Source organism: Bombus vancouverensis, chromosome 1 (genome assembly GCF_051014615.1).
Source record: "Bombus vancouverensis nearcticus chromosome 1, iyBomVanc1_principal, whole genome shotgun sequence".
NCBI lineage: Eukaryota > Metazoa > Arthropoda > Insecta > Hymenoptera > Apidae > Bombus > Bombus vancouverensis.
Genome location: NC_134911.1, coordinates 3,003,876 through 3,031,173, shown reverse-complemented (window position 1 = coordinate 3,031,173; position 27,298 = coordinate 3,003,876). Strand labels below are relative to the sequence as shown.

General features: G+C 32.2%; 1 protein-coding gene across 2 annotated transcripts in view; it reads right to left on the bottom strand.

Moving 5' to 3' along the window:
* LOC117160558 (uncharacterized) overlaps positions 1–27,298 on the bottom strand; it is an 87,317-nt gene that overhangs the window by 23,659 nt on the left and 36,360 nt on the right. Inside the window, exons 1-2 of one of the 2 annotated variants that reach the window (XM_033341384.2) lie at positions 20,063–20,080; positions 9,987–10,199 (exon numbers count right to left, since the gene is read on the bottom strand). In XM_033341384.2, the coding sequence (XP_033197275.2) occupies positions 9,987–10,170 (184 nt within the window). In that variant the 5' untranslated portion in view covers positions 10,171–10,199; positions 20,063–20,080. Of the gene's footprint in view, positions 1–9,986; positions 10,200–20,062; positions 20,081–27,298 lie in introns of those variants that run through there. The other variant, XM_033341383.2, reaches the window with a different exon arrangement.

Sequence of the window (27,298 nt, the reverse complement as noted above, 5' to 3'; positions counted from 1 at the left end):
ATAGTTTAAAGAAAATCTGAAAATATAGGTATGTATAGCTATAGATAAGATATTTATTGCAAACATAAATTTTACTAAGCTTAGAAAATTATTGAAACAATCAAAATTATCCATTACATTTAAGTAAGTCTTAATATTTAATGGGGCCATCTTTACTACTAGTTATACGTTTAAAATGACTATTTACATACTGCACGCTCATTTTTTACTAATTATTCGCGATAAAGATTTTGTAACCTTTATATACAGGGTGGTTGGTAACTGGTGGTACAAGTGGAAAGGTGGTACAAGCAGAAAATTTTAATTTTTTCTTTTTTTCTTAAATTTTTCCATCGAGACAACGATCTACAGTGAGATCCGTTATAACGAGACGCGATAAAGTGTACGCGTACCGAGCGAAAATTCAAAGTCGATTTTCTCGAAAACAAAGCCTCAAACGAAACATTTTTATTCTATATTTTCGACTTCTTTTTTCGCGTAGAATCACCCGCTTTCCGCTTGAACCACCAGTTACCAACCACCCTGTATATTTCCAGATTAGTCTCAAATTCTAACTCTATAATACTATGACAATCATGTCTCATTACGATACAAATAGAATTTCAAAATGTTCCATATAATACACGTAATAAATTCATATACGGTGTTTGCAAGCGTTAGGATTGTTAGAATATTTTCGTGAGTTACTGTACATTACTCGTGCTTTATATTCCAAAACGAATCTTCTTCGTGTCTATCGTCAAGGAAGTCGTTCGTTTCGTACTCGCCAACGCAAAAACACACACGATTCCCAATGAGTTATGCCAGAGCAATGGCATCGTGTTCCTCTCTGTTCTGGCGGAAACACGAGCGAGTTGGCCAGTGGCAAGCGATAACCGATCTCCAACGTAATTAAAATGCTCTGCTAACAGCTTCTTATCGGTACGTGACCGCGAGAAAGTTGCCGCTTCGTGTAAAATATCAATCAATTTAATTACGCCTCATGCGCGTTTACTGGCGAAACACGAAGATTATCGTCACGTACGAGTGCTAGCTGAATCGTGAAGATCACTTTTAAGAGGAACGCCTTTAGCATCGGGTTCCTATCTGTTAGGCTAACACGCGATTTTTGCATGCATAATGAAAGCAACGAAAGTATAATCGAGGGCATTTTGCTGGATGCTCGTTAGAGATCCAAGACTGGCTCAGACATGGCCAGTAGTTTTAATCAAGTGGCGCTGTTTCACTGCGGATAATTCATCAAAAAACGTCGCTTTCGTCTATATTTTATCGGTAGTTCTCCAAAGTCAACGGTCTATATTCTGCTTTGCTTGCTACTGGGATAAAGCCGTGTCTGAGCCAGTCTTTAGACCCTGGCAGACGTAAAAAATATATCCATATCCTTTAAATTTGAAATATACAGGGTGGTTGGTAACTGGTGGTACAAGCGGAAAGGGGGTGATTCTACGCGAAAAAAGAAGTCGAAAATATAGAATAACACTTTTTCGTTCGAGGCTTTGTTTTCGAGAAAATCGACTTTGAATTTTCGCTCGGTACGCGTGCACTTTATCGCGTCTCGTTATAACGGATCTCACTGTAGATCGTTGTCTCGGTGGAAAAATTAAAAAAAAAAATTTTTTTCTATTCTAATTATTTTATAAATTATTCTATATCTATTTTTTGAATATTTGTTATATTCTACATCTGTTTATCTTTTTTGTATCCTTTTTGATATTAAAGTCTACATTGATTGAGCTCAGACACGTTTATATCGCAAATTAAAAAAGGAAGTAAAATGGTCCAAAATATAATTTTACAAGAATGTCTAATACACATCATATAATATTATATTTTATATACGTTATAAATCTACAATCTTTTTGGCATTCATGAAATCGCCAAAGATAGATGTATGTAGACTTTTGTGATTGGCTGTATGTGAATCTTATTAAGATATAAATACAAATTAACAATTAAAAACTTGCAATTATTTTCTGCAAGTAAAAAATTGCAAATTTATGTTATTCGTTAAGAAACTTATGAGACGCATCTTACAATTAAGTATATAGTTGATCTTGGTGAAATTAATCAGGACAATTATAAAAATTAAGGCCGGTATATGTTTTCTGAAATTTCTAATCTGATAATATCTACGCTTTTAAAATAGAAAAATTTCGTAATATGTAGCTCAAAAATTACACAATCAGAAGATAGAAAACTTCCCAGATAATAAAATTGTTTCATAAAGCGAACACCTATGGTCGTCAGTTCTGTCATCGCATGTTACTTTCTTTCTTCAAATCAACTATTCTTTGGTTTCAGAAACCAAAATAATTCTAATTACGATAATAATAAAAAAAATGTATTGCAGGTTTTATCAATGATCAATAAAAAAATATTTAAATGTTAAATAAACAAGGTATTGGATTTTTTGTAGCATATTTGCCTGCATGAATGGCATTTTTGTAACTTAATGAAATAATATACTCGATTGCTTTATTGAAGGAAGTAGTGGAACGAACTTATTAAATTCGAAATGGTTTCCTCATTTCACTCCAGTTATAATATTTATTTATTAGACTAATCAGTTAAAATTGTAAATGTGGTATGAAAAAAAATACGAGATATAACTGTATAAGAATATGTATTACATTACGTTGTATATGTATGTGTTTAAATAAATATACAGGGTGGTTGGTAACTGATGGTACAAGCGGAAAGGGGGTGATTTTACGCGAAAAATAAAGTCGAAAATATAGAATAAAAATTTTTTTTCTTTTTTTTACATTTTTCCATCGAGACAACGATCTACAGTGAGATCCGTTATAACGTACCGCACGCGTACCGAGCGAAAATTCAAAGTCCATTTTCTCGAAAACAAAGCCTCAAACGAAAAATGTTTATTCTATATTTTCGACTTCTTTTTTCGCGTAGAATCGCCCCCTTTCCACTTGTACCACCAGTTACCAACCGCCCTGTATATTGATTATTGATAATAAAACAGAGCTTATACTAAATATAATGAAATATTTGCATTATGATTATGCTTCCAATATAAATAATGTACTTTTAACTGTATAATTAATTTATGACTTATCATATTCTTTAAGAAGCTTTCAATTTCCTTCCAAACTCCTATAATTTTATATTTTATTATTTACAAGCGATTCACAAGCGGAGGTTATAGTGTAACATGATATTTTTTTCTTATTTTAATATATAATTAATATTATTTTATAATATATATTTTATAACATTAATATTATATAATTAATATTAAATTAATATTTTTATATATAAAATATAAACTGTATAAGATACAAACTTTATATCAAATGTAAATTATAAATCAAAATATAAAATATAAAAATACGTATTACCTACTTCAAGCAAACAGAAAACAGGTAGCAAATCACAAATAATTCCATAAACTACGTTTAATCGTTGATAAAACTTCTATAACTCGTTATTATACAATGCAGTACGTCCAATGCACGGACTGTTACTTCGTGAAAGGATGAAAATTATTTTTTTGAGGAAGAGTACAGCGAATTCCTTCCAAGAATAATAGAGTGGCTACTCTCACTCTTTATTTCCGTATAAACAGCGCGTCTGGCGCTATTATCAAGCATTTTGTTTAACGGTGAAAGTCTCCCTTGTTTGATCGGTTATATAGACTCGGTTATATTACATTTAACCATAAGCAAATGTACTCTTTGCCATGACAGAATTGCGGAACTTGTACAACAAGAAAATAATAAACGGGATCGTAAAAGTCTAATGAACCGTCGTAAAAGAAATTTCTGGCAATATTCTAACGAAAATCAGCATGTAATGGTCAATAGTCGTCCATTATAAACTCAAGTGTAATATAGTTTACGTAATAAAAGACGCTGGAATACTTTACAAAAATTGTAACGACTCCATTTTGCAATAAAGTTAATGATAGTTTAATAAAGTCGGAATTTAGAGAAACCGAAAGTTCGTTGAGCAAATCGAGGTGTCCCTTCCCTCGGAGCAAAACCGTGCATCAAAGATTTTTAAAAGAAAGATAAATAACTTACTGAAAACTAAAAAAGAACTTTAGAAATTTTAATCTAATTTAATGTGACTAAAATGATTTGAGATAATGTTACGCTTTGCCATTTTGCATTAAATGTTTTACATTACGATAAATATTCGTAATAATAGTTTGACTAAAATTTATTCTAGGGAGTTTAAATTGTTTAATTAGCAGTTAATATTCAATTCATCGGCAATTGACAATTGAACAAACGTATAACAGAGAAATGGCAATATTTAAAAAAATACAGCTCTGAATATAAAGTAAGTAATTTAAATGTTTGAAACATACATTGTTAAAAAGTTAAATACATATACAAGAATTGCAAAAGATAAAATAATTTCCTTGCAATATTTAATAAAGTCGGAATACTACTAAAAGGTATTTTACGGTAATTAATTGGCACTTTCTACTTAAAAAGTGTGTCGATGCGATCAATGGTAACAATCGAAACGTAAAATCATATCGTGTCTTTTAAATGAGGCCGTAAAATCCGCACATCATTTTTCTTTTCTTCCTTCGTTTACTCTATTATTATTGACCGTAAGTATTATTGGTACGTGAAAACTTCTAGAAACTTTCCAGTGTGATAGCGAGAGTGTTTTCACTTTTTATTGCTAGAAAACAATGCATCACTCCTTTGACCAATTATTCTTTATGCATACATGTTAATTCGTTCGGGAGTAATTGTGACTTGAAACGCTGCCTTGCATACTTTATTTCGTTTTATTACCTATCGCTGAAATTGGCACATTCGTTTCGGCCTGATTTTACGCGTGGCTTCTAATTTACTCGAACGATGATATGTAAATATTGATCATGAATAATGAAAATAGTAGTCAATAATATTATATTGCAGGTAGAATAATTGTAAGGAAATAAAAATATTAAAATTATGGCATTTCGCCCTGATTTTACGTGTGGCTTCTAATTTACTTGAACGATGATATGTAAATATTAATCATGAATAATGAAAATAGTAGTCAATAATATTGTAATATCGGAATATATTAAAGGTGTAATTTCGTCCGATTAATTATAATTTATTAATAATGGATTGAAAATACAGATATTAGTTAGACAGAGAAACGATGCTTGATTAACAGGAAAACTAAATGCAACGCTCGTATTTACATCAAATAACTTGACAACTATTTGGTAACTCTCTCTCTCTCTCTCTCTCTCACTAGCAACTCTAACACTCGACAACACTCGCAACTCAATTCTAACGACTCTATGCTTCGACGTCTCGATCAACTCTGACCCTCGCCAATGCATTCCTGCTCGGTCCTGCACACACACACACACACACTTTTCGGCTCACATACTCTGGCCTCTCGATTGCCACTCCTTGAAATATGAAACCGTACTTCTGTTTTGACGCTGCTTATCTTTTCTCGCGTCACTGTTACTAGGCGCTCTTGGATGTAAACAAACCACAAAAAGACGGCGTACACGGTGTTTTCTAATTTCAGCCGATCTCCAATCAAAGCTATTCTACGATATTACAATATTATATTGCGGGTAGAATAATTGTAAGGAAATAAAAATATTAAAATTTAAGGCGTTTCGCCCTGATTTTACGTGTGGCTTCTAATTCACTCGAACGATGATATGTAAATATTAATCATGAATAATGAAAATAGTAGTCAATAATATTATATTGCGGATACAATAATTTTAAGGAAATAAAAATATTAAAATGAAATAAAAATTTTTACGTTTTACTACAACGAATTCGCATTTATGATGTACTCATGTATGATGACTCGCATACATATTACAGACTTTTTCTCAGAAAATTTGATCTTGTATTGTGTATATTTGGATTCTTTCTCTCCTATGAAAGAGGATTATATATATACCGTTATATACCGTTACAAACAGATTGATAAAATGATACAATCATGATAGAATAACAGAACCAAATATGATAATGCTGAAAAATATGTAAATCTGTAGTTGAAAGGCATAAATAGCTCGATATATATAACTTTCAAGAAACATAATGATATAGAAAATAAATATATTTCAAAATATTCACGAAAATATTTATAACTTTGAGGAAGATAATAAGAACTAATATCTATCAATTTTATCAAATTTTCCATCAAATCTTTATATTTACATATCAAATCCACTTTCTAAAACAGCGGTATGTAAGTAAATATTTGAAAAAAATGAATAAAAGTAAAATTTGAAAATCTAAGGAAATATAAATAACGAAATAAGAAAGAAATATAAATTCCAAACAATGTAGTCTACATAAAGTATTATCAATTATAACTATATATAAATATGAAACCTAAATAACATAAAAACAAAATAATTATTTCTTCAAATAAAAATAAAATATAGTAGCTAATTCTATAACGTCCATAATTTCTTAAAACCAAAAGATATATTATTGCTTTTACTACAGTACAATTTACAGTTTTGCAACATAAGAACTAAAAAAAAAAAAAATGGAAAGAAACCACTATATATTTTTGTTTAATTGAATAACATTTCAATCATATTACTATACTACTACAATACTACGTAGATATATCGTCGTAGTATAATAACTTCTGAATTCGAGGAGGGTCGATAATCACACCTGTAGCAAGGTACAATGGCCTGGAAATTGTAGCAAAAGATAAAATCTACATCGGCATGAATGAAAGTGTCGATCTGCCGCAGCGTTTACGCTAACGGTGTATTTCATGCTCGCCTTGTTCGTTATTACGCTCGCCTTCAGAGTATTGGATCGCGAAAATTTTCGCTCACAAAGCGCCGTTATTACCCCGTAATTGGCTGGCGATGCCGGTTTATCGATAGAAAGCCGGGAGATCGCGTCATTGAAATGAAAGTGGCGTTCCATCGTATTAGAAGGATTAAACTCTACTGTCCGGTAGATCGCCTAAAGTACCAGCTCTCTGCGTCTTCTGATCCATTTCACTAACGATTCATCAAAGTGATTTATTCTTAATTCTGATATAGTCTTCAAACCTTTACTGCTTACTCGCGTTCTATTTTTACTTAGAAATTCTCTTATTTTTAGAGAAAACTTTAGAAAACGTTTAACTTAACGGTGAAACGAGGAAACACGCATATTAAATCGTTTATTGCTAATCTAATTTTCGTCCACTACTAATAGGTACGTATTACTTGTTACTGCCTTTCCTCGTTCTTGTTTTGCTTTCACATTTTTATGTGGTCATAAGTGTCAGTCATTTGTGAATACTTTATAAATTTCTATGTCTATGTCTGTGTCTTTTATGTATTGTTTTATATATTCATTGCTGATATATATATATGTCGGGTTTACAGTAGAATTAGAGTTAGGGGCGTGAAACGAATCTTCGTTCGGATTACACGTTGTCGTTATGCAATAGAGAAGACATTTACTAGTGCAAATACGATTATTATAGAATTCGACAAGTAACCATGGTAATTAGATACTCGAGAAACTAATGACAATGATCCTAGGTTCAATAACGAATCCGCGGTCAACGGGATGATAGATGAACATGCTCACAATATCTACGGGGAATATCCACCGAGCGTACAGACACTAAGTAACTCGCTAATACGACCTCACGAGAGAATGACTTTCCGTCGCGATGATGCCACAGAGGAAAACTATAATGGGGTGTGTCTAAGGGCACGAGATCATCGGATTCGTCGAGGATAGCCTTCGTTCAGAAAGTAAGGGAAATTGGCGTTGCTGCTAATTGGTCAATCTCCACATGGGTGGTTAGAAAAAGATGCTAGCCGCCCTCGAGGGAAAGTTGCTAGTGGGAGATGTCGTCCGTTGAAAAATAGGTCTCCTCTATTTTCACGTAGTTGGGACAAAGACTGTCTGTTTGAAGGACTTTAGGTAACTAGATCTTAGTGTTTATAACGGCCCTCGGGCTAGCTGATCACGTACTGTGGAGACGCGTCGGCATCTGGTAACCATCATACCCGAAGAATAGGATCTGCGTGTGGTGAGCCACGGGACAGAAACCGTTGGAATGTTTACTGTCGCGTGCCGCTACAAATATTTCTTTTAAGGAGAGCTATAGAATTACTTCGTACCTTTGTTAGACAAAGCGTTCATCCCGTGACCGCGACTACGTTCGGCGACTGGCTGTCGCCTCGAGCCCAAGCTCATTATCACAAATCTCGAACAAATACAGTCGGATCGAAAGATGACAATTGTTTAATTACGCCTATTATAGAATCTAGATTACGGTATTAGGGGATTGTCCCGAAGTTCTAAAGGGGAAGCTTCGATGTCCTTTCATCTCCGACATATATATGTCGGGTTATCGTTGGGTTTATGGGCGTGTATCGAATCTTCATTCGGACTAGCCATCGTTGTTATACGGTAGAGATTATATTTACTGGTATAAACATTGATTTTTACAAAGTTTGACAAATAACCGTGGTGATTAAACACTCGAGATGTTAGTGACAATGTTCTTAAGTTCAATAACGAATCCACGGTCAACGGGCTAACTCTTTGTTAAACGTAGAATATATTTTGAAGCACAAAGTAACGTTTGCTGTGATGCTCGGTGTAATACTGCACGTAAAGACGACGTGCAAACTCTCCAAGGTGATCGCAAGAATAAAAGACTGATGGAAATTTTCCTCTCCTTACGATCGCGTTTGTTCGTTGCATATTGGCAGGGGATACCAACAAAATTCCAGCCGCCGTTGCTAGGCAGACCCGCGTAGAGCTGACATTGCTCCTGCCCGGGGTTTGATCGTTAATACAACGCGTGTCCCACAATATTGGCACTTCTCCGTTAGGTAAAAAGGTTCATCCCGTGACCGTGGCTACGTTCGGCGACCAGTTGTGTCACCACGAGCCCAAGCCCATCGTCACAAATCTCGGGCAAACATAATAGGATTGAATCATAACAACTCTTTCTAAGTTTTATCATTTAAGTACAGCTATAATAAATAATCTAGACCAAAGTATTGGAATCCTCCCAAAAATTCCAAAAGAAAGGCCCCGATGTCCCCTCATCTCCGACATATATATAAACATTAATATTTATACAATATGACACATGAAAAATCTATTTTTATATTGTACAAGTTTATCGTACAAGTTTAAACATATATATGTTTCGTAGAGCACAAGTCACAATTTCTTTACAGTTGCAGGGCTACTTCGATGGAATTCATAGAAAAAGATACTTTAATATTTCAATTTGTTGATCAGTAAATTTCAACCAGGTTTATTAGATTTTCGTATAGTGAAATAAATAAATGAAACAACTTTTTTCAGACAAAACAATTATTCGTATCAAAATATATTAATTTGAAATTTCATTTGTATAAAATTAAAAATGTTGGGATCCTTGAAGTTATACAGGGATTTTCATGGATTTTTATAGTAACAGCAAGAATTTTTATGTTTTATAAAACTCGATAAAATACAAAACATAATGATTGAAATCTTCCGTTTAAAAACGAGAAACATAACTCACAATGAGCATCAATCAAGGACAAAAATAGAACTTGGCCTCAACTAGCATCGTGTTTCTATATTAACAATAAGAGATGATCTTGATATAAACCGAAACCAATGAACGTGAATAAATAGTGGAACATCTCTTTGCTGTTACATTGCAAATATTCTAGTAATTATTGTTAATGAAGGCACATATTATGCACGAAATTAAAAATCTCACTAGATTTATACCTGATTGATATTCTCGAAAACATAAACATATATTTACGTTTTATGTCATTAACGATATATTACATATATCAATGACGCAGCTAAACAAATAACTAGAAACAAACAAATCTTTCTAAAAATATTAAACATCGACAAAATTTATTATTTTATGAAATAATAAAAAGTAATCGCTCATTGATTACTAGAAATGCTAATGTTATAGGTAATAGTCGACAACGCACAAATAAATGTTAATACAAAGATGACTTTTATATTACTTACCGCAACACGGTTTGCCAAAATCCAACCGCACGAGTTGCACCATATATGGTTCAAGCAAGTTCACGTACCACCACGGCCTGTGCTCTGGTCTTGTAAGGGTGCAAGTTTGAGGGGTATAAATTTGTCCACTGCTGCCATCAACAGCACGCTGCGGAATTCCACCATCTGAGCTGCTTGATTGCATAGGAGCTTTACCTCCGGCAACATTTAGCACTGTAATCAAAAGAAAAGGATGCTAGATGTTAGGAAATTCACTTATTTATAGCACTTACTTATAAATTATACTTATCTATAATAAGTATTAACTTATTATAAATAATCAGCCATGTCACTGCGCCACGCCAGAAAAATTACTGAAAATTCTCAACGCGAGAATTGATTGTAATTTTAATAAATAAATAAAAAAAAAAGATGTTAGGAACGAATTTAAATTCAATTTTTTATTTAGTCGTTGTTCACTTAATTTCATTTTGTATATTAGCAAAAAGTTCGAAAATTTATTTTAAGGTTGAGAATGAATCCCCTGACGAAAGACGTATAATGTTAATGTGCTCATAAGTGTTCTGTTTCAATACTAATGTAGCGGCACAGGAGTCAAGGGATGACGCGAGCCGAGAGCGACTCGTGCTATTGTTTTGCCTCCGGACATTGACTTAACCTTGACGCATGAAACATAACGACAAATAAACTCCGGGCAAAAACAACGTTACCGCTGCATGCAACCGTCGAATCAAGACGAATTTCAATTTTCCGACTCTCCCCGGCCAGTATAAACAAACGAACACGATCGCGAACGACAGTACATATCGTGTATCTAACAGCATCGAGAGTATTTCCGAGTATCTTACGAGCGTCTATCAAGTTACGCGACGAGTCTTTACGAGTATTTATTCCGCGATTTTATTTTGCGATTTATACTTCGTACCAACGACTCACGTTTACGGTTGTGTATTAATTTATCGATTTAAATATATTCGACGGTTACAACAACGGGTAATCTCGTCATTAATTCTCACGCACCTACATCCTCTTCACATAACCTCTACACTAACTATGTACATAAATTGACCTAACTAATACCTGCTTATATAAGGATTTCGTTTTTCATTTTTAATACAGTAAGTTTGAGAGTGGAAATTTTGTAGACGTTGAGAGAAATTTGTCTTTACGAATTATTAATAATAGAAACATATCTTCTGTGGTGTTTTTGTAAGAGTGATACAATGCACTAGAATAGTGGGGCGATTTTGAAAACACGTGTATGCATTATCAAGTTAGTTAATAATTTGTGAAGTACACGCAAGGCTAGTGTGAAAAGATTAAAAATTCCATTGAAGGATTTCGTCGACCGGATGAAATAATAAACCACGAGACACGCGACAGGAAGAGTGGTTTAGTCTTTTCTTGCGCATCTCCTGTGCGGTTTCTGCATTCATAGTTACGAACTGCATTCAATGCTATGCACTGCACAGTGCCCCGCCCCAATTGCGGTACTTACAACACGTGCTTGTGATGTGCGAAATGTTACATTAACCCATACATAATTACTACAGGCTCTAGTATAACTTAAAACTAGTTATACCTGATTTTAATCGATCTTGACGATTATCGAGTGACTGTCAGATCATTTATTCACTGCATTATATCTATTACTTAAAGTAGCAACTGTATAAGCAGCTCAATTAAAATTGAGACCGATCTGTGATACACTAACCAATCTCCTAAAGAAAGATCTGATGATCTTGCTCTTTCTACTTCTAATTGCGTTTCATCAAGTATGCAATTTTTTCTCCAATTATTCAACTTGTGAATGTTGACATAATTTCGATATTGTTTAATTTAGATAATGAATTTAAACAATAACAAATGGTAATATACAGGATGGTTGGTAAGTGGTGGTACAAGCGGAAAGGGGGTGATTCCACGCGAAAAAAGAAGTCGAAAATATACAATAAAAAAATTTTTTTTTTTAATTTTTCCATTGAGACAACGATCTACAGTGAGATCCGTTATAACGAGACGCGATAAAATGCACGCGTACCGAGCGAAAATTCAAAGTCGATTTTCTCGAAAACAAAGCCTCGAACGAAAAATTTTTATTCTATATTTTCGATTTCTTTTTTCGCGTAGAATCACCCCTTTTGTGCTTGTACCATCAGTTACCAACCACGCTGCATGGTAATATATGAGTATCTATCAAATGTAGTTCGATAGTGTACCGAATACAGTTTTTATGCGGTGCCAGATGCAGTTGTTTCTATGTGAAACTTAATTTTTCAAGTGGAGTCATATGTTTAAAACATAATCATTTACTATAGAAAATATAACTATAAATACAAAATGTTACAAATAAGTAATAACAAGAGAAGTTAAACACAATTTTAACTATAGTGCACGAAAAATTTAATTCATCGATACGAATAAATCATTAATAATATATTTCACTCGTCCATATATTATTATATTGTTACAAGTAATCAATATTTAATTAAAAATGAATCATAATCAATTCACTATTTGAAAATCTCTAACGATATGGCACCATTATGAAAACTAAAATTGATACTGAAGTTCATATAAGTAATAATCTTATGATAGATTGAAAACATTTCCAATAGTCTCAAAGAATAATTACGTACACTATATATACGTTACCCATGAACAAAAACAAAGTAAAACATCGAAAGTAGAATTAAAAATAGAGAGAATCTTCTTGTTCGCAATCTCATGCTCTGATCTACTTAACATTATTAATTAACGTCCTACATACTAACGAGCGTTCTCAAATACTTATGTCCAACGTCTCATTCTCCGCTATCCCTTAGTATTGAAAACAACTAATCAGGAGTATTACAATAGAACTAATTGCTGGCTGATCCACTGATGCGTCCACAGCTGGAAATCTGAACAACACGTTATTTCCAATCGTATTAACGCTACGATCTTGTTCAGATTAAGTTACTTGAATTCGAGTGACTCAGTCACTCAATTTACGCTTGAAGCTTAGATTCCTGTGTTTTAAGAAAATATCTTTCTTTTCCTATATTTCCAAATAATAAATTTCTCCCTGGTATTGAGAAGAAGACTAGAAAAATTGAATTAAAAAATTCAAATTAAATCAGACTCATTTCAAACCATTGAAATTATATAATTGCCACTGCGATTGTCAAAGTGACTTGACTGTTCTGAACGAGGTTTAACAAAAATTACGTAGATGCCTAAAATGAAGTATATGTACAGCTCACTCGCTTTAGAAAACCAAAATTAGCAATTACAAAGTTATCTGACTTCAAGTAAACCATTTCTCCATCTTCTCAAATGGAGTTAAAGTCCTTCACTTGAAAGAAACTATGTAACATATTGTTACTTATAATTTCCCATTTGTGGTTATTAGTTGTGGAGATGTATGATCAATTTTGAGTACAGGTTCTGTTAGTTCTTTGTACTCCAAGACCTTTCCGATACGATCAGTCAACTACTTCTACACAGTTTTGCAGCAAAGTCTTTTCCAATCAAAAATTCTGTTTCAACAAAAGAGAGATTATAAATATTTTATTTATTACCTTTGCATAACATTCCTCTAGCCTCTTCCATTTTTTGAGTAAAAGAAAACTAAATAACAATAATAATAAGCAAAGTTTTGCAATGAAGCTTTTTGAAATCAAAGCTTTTATGTCGAGAAGTGAAAAATTGAAAGATGAATATTTATGAATTTTGCAATTCTTTATTGATGAAAAGGGAATTAAATAACAATTTACACATTATCGACGTCACTAATGGAATCAACATAAAAAATGATAGATTTCAATTAGCTATTTTTACAAGTTAATGTTAACTTTCATTGAGGTAGAAACATGATTATATATTTTGTTTTCATCGTTCCATTTTGATTATAATGATTTTTATCAAAATGGTACATTTCGACACATATTATAGGCTGATTAATACTCGCTCATTTTCTATTAGCCACCTACTTCAAATCAGATTAAACTCAAGTGATTTCAAGTTAAATAACTTAACTTGACTTATGGGAACATGAAGTACATGCAAGTCGTCTGAATGCAAGTAACTCAATTAATGCGAACAAAGTTTAAGATATGATTAACTCGTCACCGTGGCCGAAGGACGAGGGAGCGAGCGACAAGGTTCTGAGAAAATCCCAGCGGCTCATTGCCATTCTCATTAAGTAAAAAGAAGGTCGGGCGTGAGGCAAATTGCACGGGTGAACAGCCAGACGGCACGCAGATGCTGTTCGGAAACTTTTGTGCTCGCCGAGCGGTGCACATTCGCGAAGAAGTTACCGGGCTTGCGGTAGTTTTACTGTACCGTAACGTGAGAATTTTATCGGCGCTAACTGGCATTGCCTCGATCTCGGTAAGTCCTCCACGCACATACGGCGTCGAAACGAGATCGTCCCTTTTGCCGCGTGCCTGATTGCCGTCAAGGTCAATCCTTGTATCGCCAACCAGCCATCCATTTTCATATTTCCAATTCAACCTTTTATTAGTTTCTTCATTTATTATTGACAATTTCGAGATTAATTTAGAGAAACGTACTAATTCCATAAATTCATTCATCACAAGGAAATCATATCAATAATGGTGAATTTTTTGAGCTAGATTTGAGAAACGACGATACCATTTGCAACATCATCACTTTCTTGTACATTTCAATTTATGCTGTTAATCAATGTGGTTTCTGAACGGCTCATTTCATTATCAACCACTCCATTCTAATTTATTTTAGAAACTTACATTATCCTACATACCCGTTGTATAGTCTAATGTATTTTAATTAACTTACCTTATGTTACATACTCATTACATATTCGATTGTATGTCAGATATTTATATTCTAGTCTACTTTAGAAACTTACATTATGTTTTAATCTTTTACAAAAGTCTTTATAGATCTTATAGAAGGGCCATTCTTACTTAATTCTTGAAATTTGATTTTTTCAAATAGAATAACATTTTTGAAATTGCCAATTTATATTATAAGGCCATAGAAAACAGTTAAAAGATTATTTTATTTTTATTTTTACATTATTTTACTTAGAAATAATTATGTATACAATATGTAGAATATATAGCAGACTAATCACTGCGAAAGTGTGGTCAATTGTTTATCTTGTTGATTATATAAAATATTGTATAAATCTTGTTCTTTATATAAATAATATAATAAAATAATATCTACACAAAACAATCTAAAACATCTAAAACAAAAGTAGTTCACTTGTTAATTTGTATATTTAATTTAATTTAATTTAATTGTATATATTTCATTCGAATACATAATGTAATAAGCGTTATGTCTGTATTAGGAAATATAAATATGCTACCAAATGATAACAGTATCCATTTAAGGGTTAAATAAAGCTTATATAACATGTTTATGAAGCGTATTAACGTATTTATTTCTCATAAAATGATACTAATATAACCCTTAATCGACTTGGCATAGATCGTACTGTGTTTTCAATAAAATTCTTAGGCATTTTATTTCAATAAGAATGGAATGTGCGATGACTTTTGAGTGACTGTAATTAAATACAGTTTACAATATAATACCTCGGAATTTTTATTTACGCATCGCAATAACGTATTAATATACATGAATTTATTTAATAGCTACTAAAATATAGATAAGATATTGATTATTTTTAAAATAACGATTTCCTACCAACAGTAGTTTCGCATTAATTTAGATAAAAAAATCACAAATTTGCGAAATGAATAAGTTAGTGTTGAGAAAAGTTAAGTTGGCATGATCGCTGGTTACTACAAGTTAAGTTGGTACGACATCTAACGACGCTCTTTTGTCTTAGAAGTCGACCACGTGTTAATAGACTAAGTGTATTAATACGCGTTGTACGAGGCGAAGAAATATAGAAAGAAAAATCAAATCTGTGTGAATCAATTAATTATCAACCCCAAACCTACATTAATTAACAGTTAATGCCCAATTATAAATAGAATTATAATTAAAGATCATATCGCAACTTGTCAATCTTCTGATAGACTTTTTTATGTAAATTGATAGTGAATGCATGTGTTTAGTATATCACGATATTGATTTCACAGGAACAATCGCGTAGCTACTGCACATGTACCTGAAACTAGGTCTCAGAAATTTCAGATCTAGCCTAAAGAAATAGACTACGATGTTTACGAAACGTTGGTACAAAGTGCAACTACAAGTTACGCGATTATTCCAGCGAAACTAATGTCATATCTCACCATCGTGAGAGCTTGAAACCTAAAAATGTTAAATATAATAAAAAAATGTATGTTTTGGAAGTTAATAAATAACTTCATGTTAAGTAGAGGCATTGATGTCATGAAATAATGAATTCATTATTGTAAAATGTAAATAATTTTTACTTTTTATTTACTTTTTCTATCTTTCCATTTATGAAATTTTCTAAAATGAAGTACGACGAAAAAAGGAATAAAAGTTAATTTAAACTCAGAAAGATGGTAGTGTATATTTTGTAGAATATTACTATGATCAGCGTTTATTCTTGTAATTAGTTAGCAAGTCGGCTTAAATCATGCAAACTAAAATTATTTCAAAGGAATGTTACTATATCTACTATATACTATGCTAATAAATTGGCATATTAGTATAATAGTACGATATGAATCATAACTGTAGAAGACGAATAAAAATCATAAATATTTTGTAGAAGATTTAAGGCCTATTTTGCTTCACGCGATCAAGGTTAATCCTGGACGACCCCTATAAATCGGCGTCGCTAATTTATTCAAGCGACAGCAAGAAATTATAATCGTAGACAGTGTCGCAAAGAGAATCTCTTTAATGGCGTCTGTAGCGAATGTAGAAGTAGAGACGTAAAATTGATGATATTCAACATATTATAAGATTGAGATTTTGATTGTATTATATAAAAATAATAAGTTGCAAATCCTATAAAAAAATAACTTTCTCAGTATCAATATTTGAAATAAAATGCTTTAATAACTTCAGATCTTACTTTAATAGTTTAATAAGTAAACATGTATAAAATAAATAACTTTGTAGCTTCGTGAATAATGATATCTAAAATGAATAACGCCATAATCTTATGAGTAACAATATCTAAGATAAATATTCGATAAATTAAAAATATTCGATTTATACGACGTATAAATATGTTGAAAAGATTAATTTGCTTAAAATGTAGCTTAAATATTTGATACGATTCTTTCATGCATAGGAAAGATTTAGTAAATGTCTTAACGTTAAATCACAGACTATTGTTTAGCATTGTCTCAAGACATTTTTACGGATTCGTGAGTATAATCTGTTACCACGACCTTAAAATATATACTTGCAGAACAATTGAAGATGTATGAATGAGACAGCAAATGCATTGTGCAGAAGATATTAGTCAGAAAACAAGTCTGCTATAACGTTACTTGCTACACACTACAAACTATACCATGTTCCTAACTGTTAAAGTTTTAAATATCGTAGATAAAAAGCGATGAGTTACAATCTAATTATAGCTACAGTTATGAGCTGCGGCATGATAACTTAATACATAACTGTTCTAAGATATCATCTTCTTCAGCTGCATATACTTTATATCGATTTTTCAGCTACATTTTAAGTAAATCGATTTACCATCGAAGATTTGTAAATTTCTATTCAAGTTTTTAAACGCTTCGTAACAGTAATATTTTTACTAAATGATAAAAATAAATTATAATTATCGATGAAATATATTGACACGTAAATTCTTAAATTTATATGAATTGCTTCTATGTTGTTAACACACCAAACGTATGATTGGTAGTTTAAAGTAACATCATTATTTTTGCACGTGAAAGAAATCTAAAAAGGAAATGTTATCTGCTAACGCTATATAGGGACAAAGAAGGTTTTCCTTGAACGCTTTTCTAAATTCAGTCATAGTGGCATACTGGTTCTTACATACTAATCACTTTCAAATAAATCAAGATTTATAAATACAATCGTCTATCTTCCTTCCTTAAAACGACACACGTTCGTTATGTAACAGTATACATATCGAAAGTTCAAGAACATAATATCAAAAATATGATTGGAAGCTTTTTATACTTAATATAAAAAAAATGTTAGAAAATACTTTTGTGTAAGTTTTGTAAAATATTCTAAATACGAAGGAGCAAAATTCTGAACTTGTTAAGTAATAGTTAAATAATAAAACAAATATGATTGTGGTAATAGAATGTTAAAATAAAATAAAGTTAAGAAAAGGTACTGTATATATAAGTAATAGAATTTTTACTTAATTGTTAATATATCGACATACTCTATTCCTTATAGATATTCTTTCTACAGAGAATGTTTTATATTAATAGAACAAATATTTTTAATTGCTTAATTTAAGCTTAATTTTTGCTTAATTTACATTAATCACTTATGACGACATTTTACGACGATTATTTAAATTTGTCTAATCTTAGAACAAACATAACAATTAAGAATAAGTGTAGTACACAATACAATAATTCATCAAAGGCCTCGATCACTACATAAAACAAGATCTAATAATAAGACATTTTGTAATAAACATAATAACAACCCAGTATAATAATAATCCAACTGCTTATTTCATAAAAATTACCCAGTCACATTCATAATAGATTATAATTGAAAAACACACAAATAATAAAACGAATTTTATTTCAATTTAAAAATTAAAAGTCATTAAATTCAAGTTATAGTATGTTAACTAACTCAAGTTATGTTTTAGGTTTCATATTAATGTCACAGCATTCCATGTAGGAGTGATTTGGCAAGTGTAGCCATAAAACAAATCATAAGGCTAGGAAGTAATTGATATTCATTTTGATTATTATTATTATTATATGAAACAGTATGTATAAAAACCATTTAATAACATTCAAGAGAAATTTATCCCAGTGTCATTGCAGATATAGTCATGATCAGAAATATTGACACGGACCAGCTTATTCTATAACATTCTGAGAATTTGTAAAACGACACGATTCCTTATGTAAGTCTCTTTATAGAACATAAAAAACAATGATTGAAAACAACCCTGACATCGATTTCGTTTCGCAAAACAATTACGTAAAAGCTTCATTCTGATTAATTGTTACAAGAAGCTGAAACTTTTGTTTCTTATACTACCAGAATCATTATTTTTGGAAAATAGTTCTAAAATCAGTTTTTGCAATGATTAAAATTTTGTTTTCTTAAAAACAAATTATTACGTACTATTTTTTATTGCAAAACTACTTAACGATGATAAACTCTGATATATGTATTTAAACTTCAAACTCGGAAGTTCAAAGCATACATTTTGTAAATAAATAAATTTGTATACAGTTTTATAGAGCAATTTGTGCCAATATTTTCGTTCATCGCTGTAAATTCGGCAAAAGGAATCATTAAAGAATTCCATTTATTTCCAATGAATCGATACTACGGACAACACTCAGAGTATAGTAAGCTGGCGTTATTTGAATCGCCTAATTTCAACACTTTCTAAAATTCAATCTTAAAGTTTGCACGAATCTATTATATAGTACAAAATATCGCTAGCTTCTGGTATAATAACAAAAGAGTGAGAAAATATTACGTACTTTATGCCCAGCAAGAAAACATATCAAAAATAAGAAACTGACCCAAATAACTTTTCGTTAGAATTACTCTAATCAGTAAGGAGGTATTGTATAAGAACTAAAACAAATTAATTTCCAGAAATATGACTATTTAATTAGGATAACTACAACCGAAATTATTAACGTTAGTCAAACGAACTTTCTTTTCAAGATGTCATATTCCCGTAAAAAACTACGGCCACCGGGCTGTTAATTCACACGATATATTTCACTCTTTATCACGCCACTGATAACGAGTTAAATAATCTGTTCTCAAATGTAGTTGGCTTAACCCCTCCCCGTGCCACTTAGTTCGACAAAACTCGGGTCCAAGCGGTAGACATCGACGCGCGCTAAACAGACCAGACTGATGCTCGTAAACAGTCGCAATACTTTACAAAACTTGCTATCAAATGTAATAAAGAATAGGTCTAGTATTCTTGGATCGTCACTTACATTATTTAAGACAGACGCTTTTGTTCCATGATGTTCAGAATACTTCCAAACTATTGGTGTGTTTTTCACTTTTTGCCAAATCCATGATTGTCGTGTCGTATTTTTCTCTTCGCTACTCTCATGTATAATCATACGCCTTACACGCTTTGCGACTGGCATAATCACGTCACTATCACAGGATTCGTTATCACTGTCTTCATTTAACACTTTTGTATCTCCCATTTTGAAGGGGTTTCTTAAATTTTAATAATTGAACTGCTTCGTAACAGCAACGATAAGAATCGTGACTAACTGTCGTGAGGTACTGACAGGAACTAACATTCGGCCACGATCGTAACGGGCAAAAAAACAGTCCGCGAGCTCGGCTTGTTATGTTTACGTTTGGCCCAAGTATCTGGTTACGAGTCAGACTATTTATGTTTGGGCCAAAATCTTCATCGCGAGTCTGACTCGGTAAAGTACGGGAAGGGGTTAAAAACTGTTTATAACCACACTCGATAAATTAGCAGCCATTTGACGGATATCCTATTTACCGAAAAAATGGATTGTTTCAATTTTTATTATCAGAATTCGATGGAAGCTTTCGATAGAGCACATAATCGTGAATATTGAAGGTGGGAAGTCGATCACGAAGCCAAGGAATTCTATTCAAGGAAACTATTGAAGCATTCAAGCAGCCAATTTAAAAAAGTATCTGATTACGAAGTCAATCTACATTCTATCCGGGCGCAGCTGTGAACAGATAGACTACACACAGAACGTGTAATTGATGCGTTCTCGACCTAAACCTACATACCGATTCCTTTGAGTTAGCGTACACGTCGCACGCGTTCCCACACACATTCTCTCGACACACACGTGGATACGTCATAATTTACAGTTATTTCTTCTACGGATTATTACGAAAGGTTTCGTCTCCACGGCCATGTTATTCAAATACGTTAGATCGAAGAAAACGATCAACAGCTTCAGCACTTGTTGATACATCCTGATCGAGCGTAGAACAAAGGAAAACGATTCCTGTTATTGAACTGCGAGCCTTTTCAAATCTTTGGGATATAACAGTACGTTTATTGTTGAAAATTGATGTTGTATTTACTTCTTTGGACGTGGAACACGTGAGTACAGTGGAGTTTTTGAAACTTCCTGTTTCTTTCTTTCGCGTGATTCATTTATGTAATATAGTAAGTAATACGTGTGTATGTGTATTGTACCGTACGTGATATATGGTGTAAATTATTGATATGCGAAGACTATACGATTTGAATATTTTTGTTTCTTCATATTATATTACTGGCCGCGGGATTTTGGTTTTTATGTTACTGGTTAATATTCATAATTTTTCATAGAAATTTATATTTAGAAAATAAGTTTCTAGACAATGCATTTATGTGAATTTGTATAATTTTTTGTCAAATGTTAATAACAGATTATTTTTTAATTTAAATATTTTAGAAAAAATCTCAAATAACACCAGTGGTCGATCGATACTAAATTTCGTGGATGTCATTGGACGAATAACGAGCCTCAAATATAAAATCTTAGATTGGGAAAATCATGCATTGCGGAGATACAAGCCTCTATATCGTATCTACAATAGATTTTCATTGTTTCCAGAATTCTGGATCGTGTTGGCGACAGCGTTGATCTATCCCAAACCAATACTAACATTCTTTATGATCTGTTTAAAAGGAGCTGAATGTCTTCTTTTCGCTCATTCGTCATTTCTAATTCTAATATACAGGGTGGTTGGTAACTGGTGATTCTACGCGAAAAAAGAAGTCGAAAATATAGAATAAAAATTTTTTTTTTTTAATTCTTCCATCGAGACAACGATCTACAGTTAAAGCGATAGATAAAGTTAAAGTGATAAAGCGTTTCAAACGCGTACCGAGCGAAGATTCAAAGTCGATTTTCTCGAAAACAAAGCTTCAAACGAAAAATTGTTATTCTATATTTTCGACTTCTTTTTTCGCGTAGAATCGCCCCCTTTCCGCTTGTATCACCAGTTACCAACCACCCTGTACACGAACGTACATATATTTATCCCTCAGCTGTATACATTATTTATACTTACATTGTTCTATTAATTGTCGAATATTGTAGCTAATGTAAAATTGTAATAAGTAAAGAATTATTATATGTATAGGTATGCGTGTATAAGGAGCAGTAATCTTCAAATGCACGATTTCCTAAAGCTAAGATTCTGTATTTCGGATTTTATATCTCATTCCATGATACATATTTACCAAATTTCGTCATGATCGACCATCGGTGCCATGCGAATTACAGCCGATATTATTTTTAAATTTGATCAATAGTCATCCTGATTTGGGCTAAATCGATTAGATTAATTTTTTTCCTTCCCTCTAAAAAGTTCTTTATTTCCATCAAGTTTTATTTCTCATTTTCACTTTTATTAATCAATTCCCGTTTTAACTAAGGTCATCAACAAAACTTAAATATGTATTGTATTTTAGCACTACTTGATTCGATTTGATTATAACTAATTATTCTTTGAATTTATATCATATTATTCTGAAAAAGGAAACACATCAAAATTACAACGACCGATCTGCAGACAAATAGTTAATATAACTGGAATTAATGTACGTGTGGAATAGTTCACTGGTTCTCTCTACCTATGATTTCTCGACCATAATTGGAATTCACGTTCAAATAACTGGATTTAGTCGACAGAAGTGCAGTTAATTCTATTTACTAAAATATCATCCTAATGAATAAAGTTTAAGAAAATGGAATTCTGAAACTCGGAAACTGTATGACATGTATGAAGACATAACTAAAAAGCATATGTATTGGCAAACATTTCACGAACGATTAACTATTTAGAAGTAATAGATTATTAGATATTAAATATAAATTAATACAATTGAAAACTAATTAAATGCCTAAACAGATAAACATACTTTATATACAATTAACGATATTAAAAATTCATGAATTATAATGCAAAGACTTAAATGAGATAAAACACTATTAAGACATATATGCATATATCCAATTAAATATAAAAATAAAGAAGAAATATACATACACACCTTATATTAAAAAATTATATTTTTAAAACCTTGAAATAAAGTGTATGTATATATTTTACATGAAGCTTTGAATTCTGAATTTATATGCTCGCCCGCAAACCAATAATTATCACTACATCATTTTCTACGCAAATCACGTATCTATACGTGCATTATTTAAATATTTATGTTACGAGTAGTCTATTTGTATTCTATTAACGATTATAATACAGATATAAACGATTTACATGCGAAGAAGCGTTCAAGCGGTTGAACCATGATTGATCGATTGTAATTGTTCAATTTTGATTATCACGTCACAGTTAGTGGTCACGCGTATGCATGATGCGAACATCTTTTCTACTTCTATGCACGAAGTAAGTTTAAGCATAGAGAATGTTAATCGTAAATCTTCTAATATGAAAGTATAATTAATGCGAAGATAATCATGACTGTGTGGTGTTTCATTTCTTTAAGAAAATCTGAATAAATATTCCACTTTATATACAGTTAGGTACAGGCAGGTAGTAGAAATAAGTACCAATTAATTTTCGTTAAATACAGCTAGTACAGCACAAAAATATAAATATTAATTTTAATTATTCACTAAATAATCGATGTATTGCAAGGATGTAATAATTAAAGATTAAGTATGTAATAGTAATATCACAATTCGATTAAACTTTATTAATACCGACTTCCATTAATTGCCCACCTATCTTTTCCTTCAGCTGTATTATTACGTAACACATAATATCAGTAAATTAAAATTTACAAAGTTCTTCACAAATTTTTGTAGGTTTATTAATGTAATTCTTCACACAAAAAGCAAATTTTTAATGTCTGGCGATACAAGGCGTATCTAATATTCGTCTTATACGAGTATCAAATATGTTGTTATTTAATTAACTTTTAATTATCAAAGTATTTTTTACCCTTTCATATCTTGTTACACTAATTTTAAGTCGGAAGGAGATAAAGTATACAATATAAGAGGAAATATACAAAAAGGAGATGGAAAAATATATATTCGATACAACATGTATTCTATTCTTATTATGATCTTCTAAAAATAATAGGGACAATGTGAAAATGATATTTTCAGAGACAATATACAAAACAAACGTCAAACATTAAAAAATGTATGAAAGAGTTATAACAAAATATGAAATAGAAGGAAAATGATAATTGTCTCACTTCTAATATAATATACAGTAAAAGTGTCAAGTGTTAATATAATAATTATGAATTAATGTCTGTTACTAATTAATAACAAAAATTTGAAAATGCATGTATATATACATGCAGTTAGGTACTATATTAGGTCGGGTTGGCGTTAGACTTAGGGGCGTGTAACGTATCTTCATAAAGACAAGCCATCGTTGTTGTTCAATGGAGATTATATTTGCAATTATATGTACAAATGTTGATTTAACAGAGTTTGACAATCGAACGTGGTGATTAGACACTCTCGATATTAAAGACAATGTTCTTAGGTTCAATAACGAATCCACGGTCAACGAGAAAACTCTTTGTACAATAGAATATATTTTGAAACACAAAGTGACGTTAGCTGAGACGCACGGTATCTTTTGTCGGAGATGCAGGGACATCGGGCCTTTCTTTTGGAATTTTGGGAAGATCCCCGTTACTTTGGTCTAAACTATTTATTATAGCTGTAATATCGTGATATAATGTATTTAGAAGGAATGGATAATACAGATGTTAATCGGACAGAAAAAGACGATTGTTGTTCAACCTGAACTATTCACACCAAACGTACAGAAAACAGCGCAACTAAATAACTGGATAACGACTCGACTTTTACAAAACACAATCAACACTCTCTCGGCAACGCCACTCGCAAACTCTGCTTCCGCTCAACTCGCACTCGGCTCCTCGACTGACTCTCTGCCCGTTTTAGCACTCTATTGTCTTTTCCTGGGCCCACCGCACACGTGTTCTACAGACGCTCGTAGCCAGGGTCACGTAGGTCTTTTCGGTAAAGCTATTTACCTGAAGGACCCGGTAATGCATTGATGGAGCCGACAGCGCCTCGGCTCTCCCGACATTGTCTGTAGTTAGCTCGACGTTTCCTAGGCCCTTCTCCCCGATACTACATAGCTGTACTTAAATAATAGAACTTAGAAGTAGTTGTTGAGATACGATCTGATTATGCTTGCCCGAGATTTGCGACAATGGGTTTGGGCTGGAGGTGACACAACTGGTCGCCGAACGTAGCCACGGTCACGGGATGAACGTTTTTACCCAACAGAAGAAGTACCAATATCGAGGGGCACGCGCTGTATTAACAAACAAGCCCCGGGCAGGAGCAATGTCGACTCTACGCGGGTCTGCCTAGTAATGGCGCCTGGAATTTTGTCGATATCCCCGGTCAATACGCAATTGACAAATGCGATCGTATCAGTCTTTTATTCTTGTGATCACCTTGGAGAGTTTACACGCATCGTCTTGTCAGTCAGTCAGAAAGATACCGAGCGTCACAGCTAACGTCACTTTGTGTTTCAAAATATATTCAATTGTGTAAAAAGTTTCTCCGTTGACCGTGGATTCATTATTGAACCTAAGAACGCTGTCTTTAACATCTAGAGTGTCTAATCACCACGTTTGATTGTCAAACTCTGTTAAATATAATTGTAAATATAATCTTCATTGAACAACAACGATGGCTTGTCCTAATGAAGATACGTTACACGCCTCTAAGTCTAACGCCAACCCGACGTTACCATATTAAATAAAGCAGTATGAAGTCACCATATTAAATTTATTCAACAAACTAATTTTTTACTTAATATATTTAATGTAATAAATCACTATAAAACACAAACCATATTTATGTATTTTCATCTCGAATGTAGTGCATATACCATTTCCTTTACGTTTCATATTTTTATACGATCTCATTAAAATATTGATATGCACATGCGTATTTACATATTTGCTGGTTTCTACCCGAAGAACAAATTGACAAAATTTTACATTTTCTGATCAACGAGATTTCTATAAGAAATGGATGAAAACCAGCTGCATAATGAATATAATTATAATTAACTTCATAATAAACTTATTTGAATGAATGAGAAAACATCTCATTTAATGAAATACGTAAAGACTTGCAAATACAATATTATTCCTAATGGTATTTTTACATGTTTCTTAAAAAGTATCTTGTAGATAATGACGAAGATTAACATAACAGATCAACGTTTTACATTCATAGAAAATATCGCTGACTGTTTCGTGTCACTCGTAAATACAGTTAATGCGATTTTACGCGTTTCCTCGAGGAAAACGGTCTGCAAAAGCACAAATGAAGGATACCAGCATTTAACTGTCATCGTGAAGATCTAAAGACAATGATTAGTACCTTTACGGATGGAAAAATTGAAAGAAAACGAGTGAAAGTTGGCGTAAAAGTTACACACTGCAACTAGAGATGCAAAAACGTGATTTTACTTGATAACTAGTAGAAACGAAACTGCGTCACCAGCGCATTAGTTTCGTTGCAATGCATTTTGCAGAAACGATTACCATGCATTTCGCAAAAGATTTATTTAAAATATTAACAAATCTAAGAAATAGAAATTAAGCGCGAATTAGGAATAGAATATTACATGAAACGAGCAAATAATATGAAGGGCAATGATAACTAAAGCTTAATGTAAAATATTAAATTTTATTAATACTCCGCTAATATTCTACTAACCAAAACTTAGTACTATAGTATTAGTACTTAGTACCGTAGTTGGTACTATACAAGTATATCAATTTTATATGCAAATATACACTTTTGGGTAAACGTTCTATTTTTGATCAAACTTTTGATAACTTTTGATAAAAAATTTGACATTGGTAACATACCAGTACAGATATCCTTCACATAACACAGCGTTCTTACAACACGGATTCGCATTAACACGATTTCAAAATTGGGAAAACCCACAACAACGTATTTCTACAAATTTCGCTCTACCACGGTTCAAGAATTGGAGAAATTGGAGAAATCCGTACAAAAAAGAACATAATGAGAACTTTTAAGTGCAGACACTGTCATTCGATGTTTTTTAGCTGAGCAAATGCGATGTGTTGCCTTATATTTGCGTCCGGAATTTTTGAATACTGAAATTTTTAATCCATTTTTAGTTCGTAGAATGCTAACCCTTTGCATTTGACA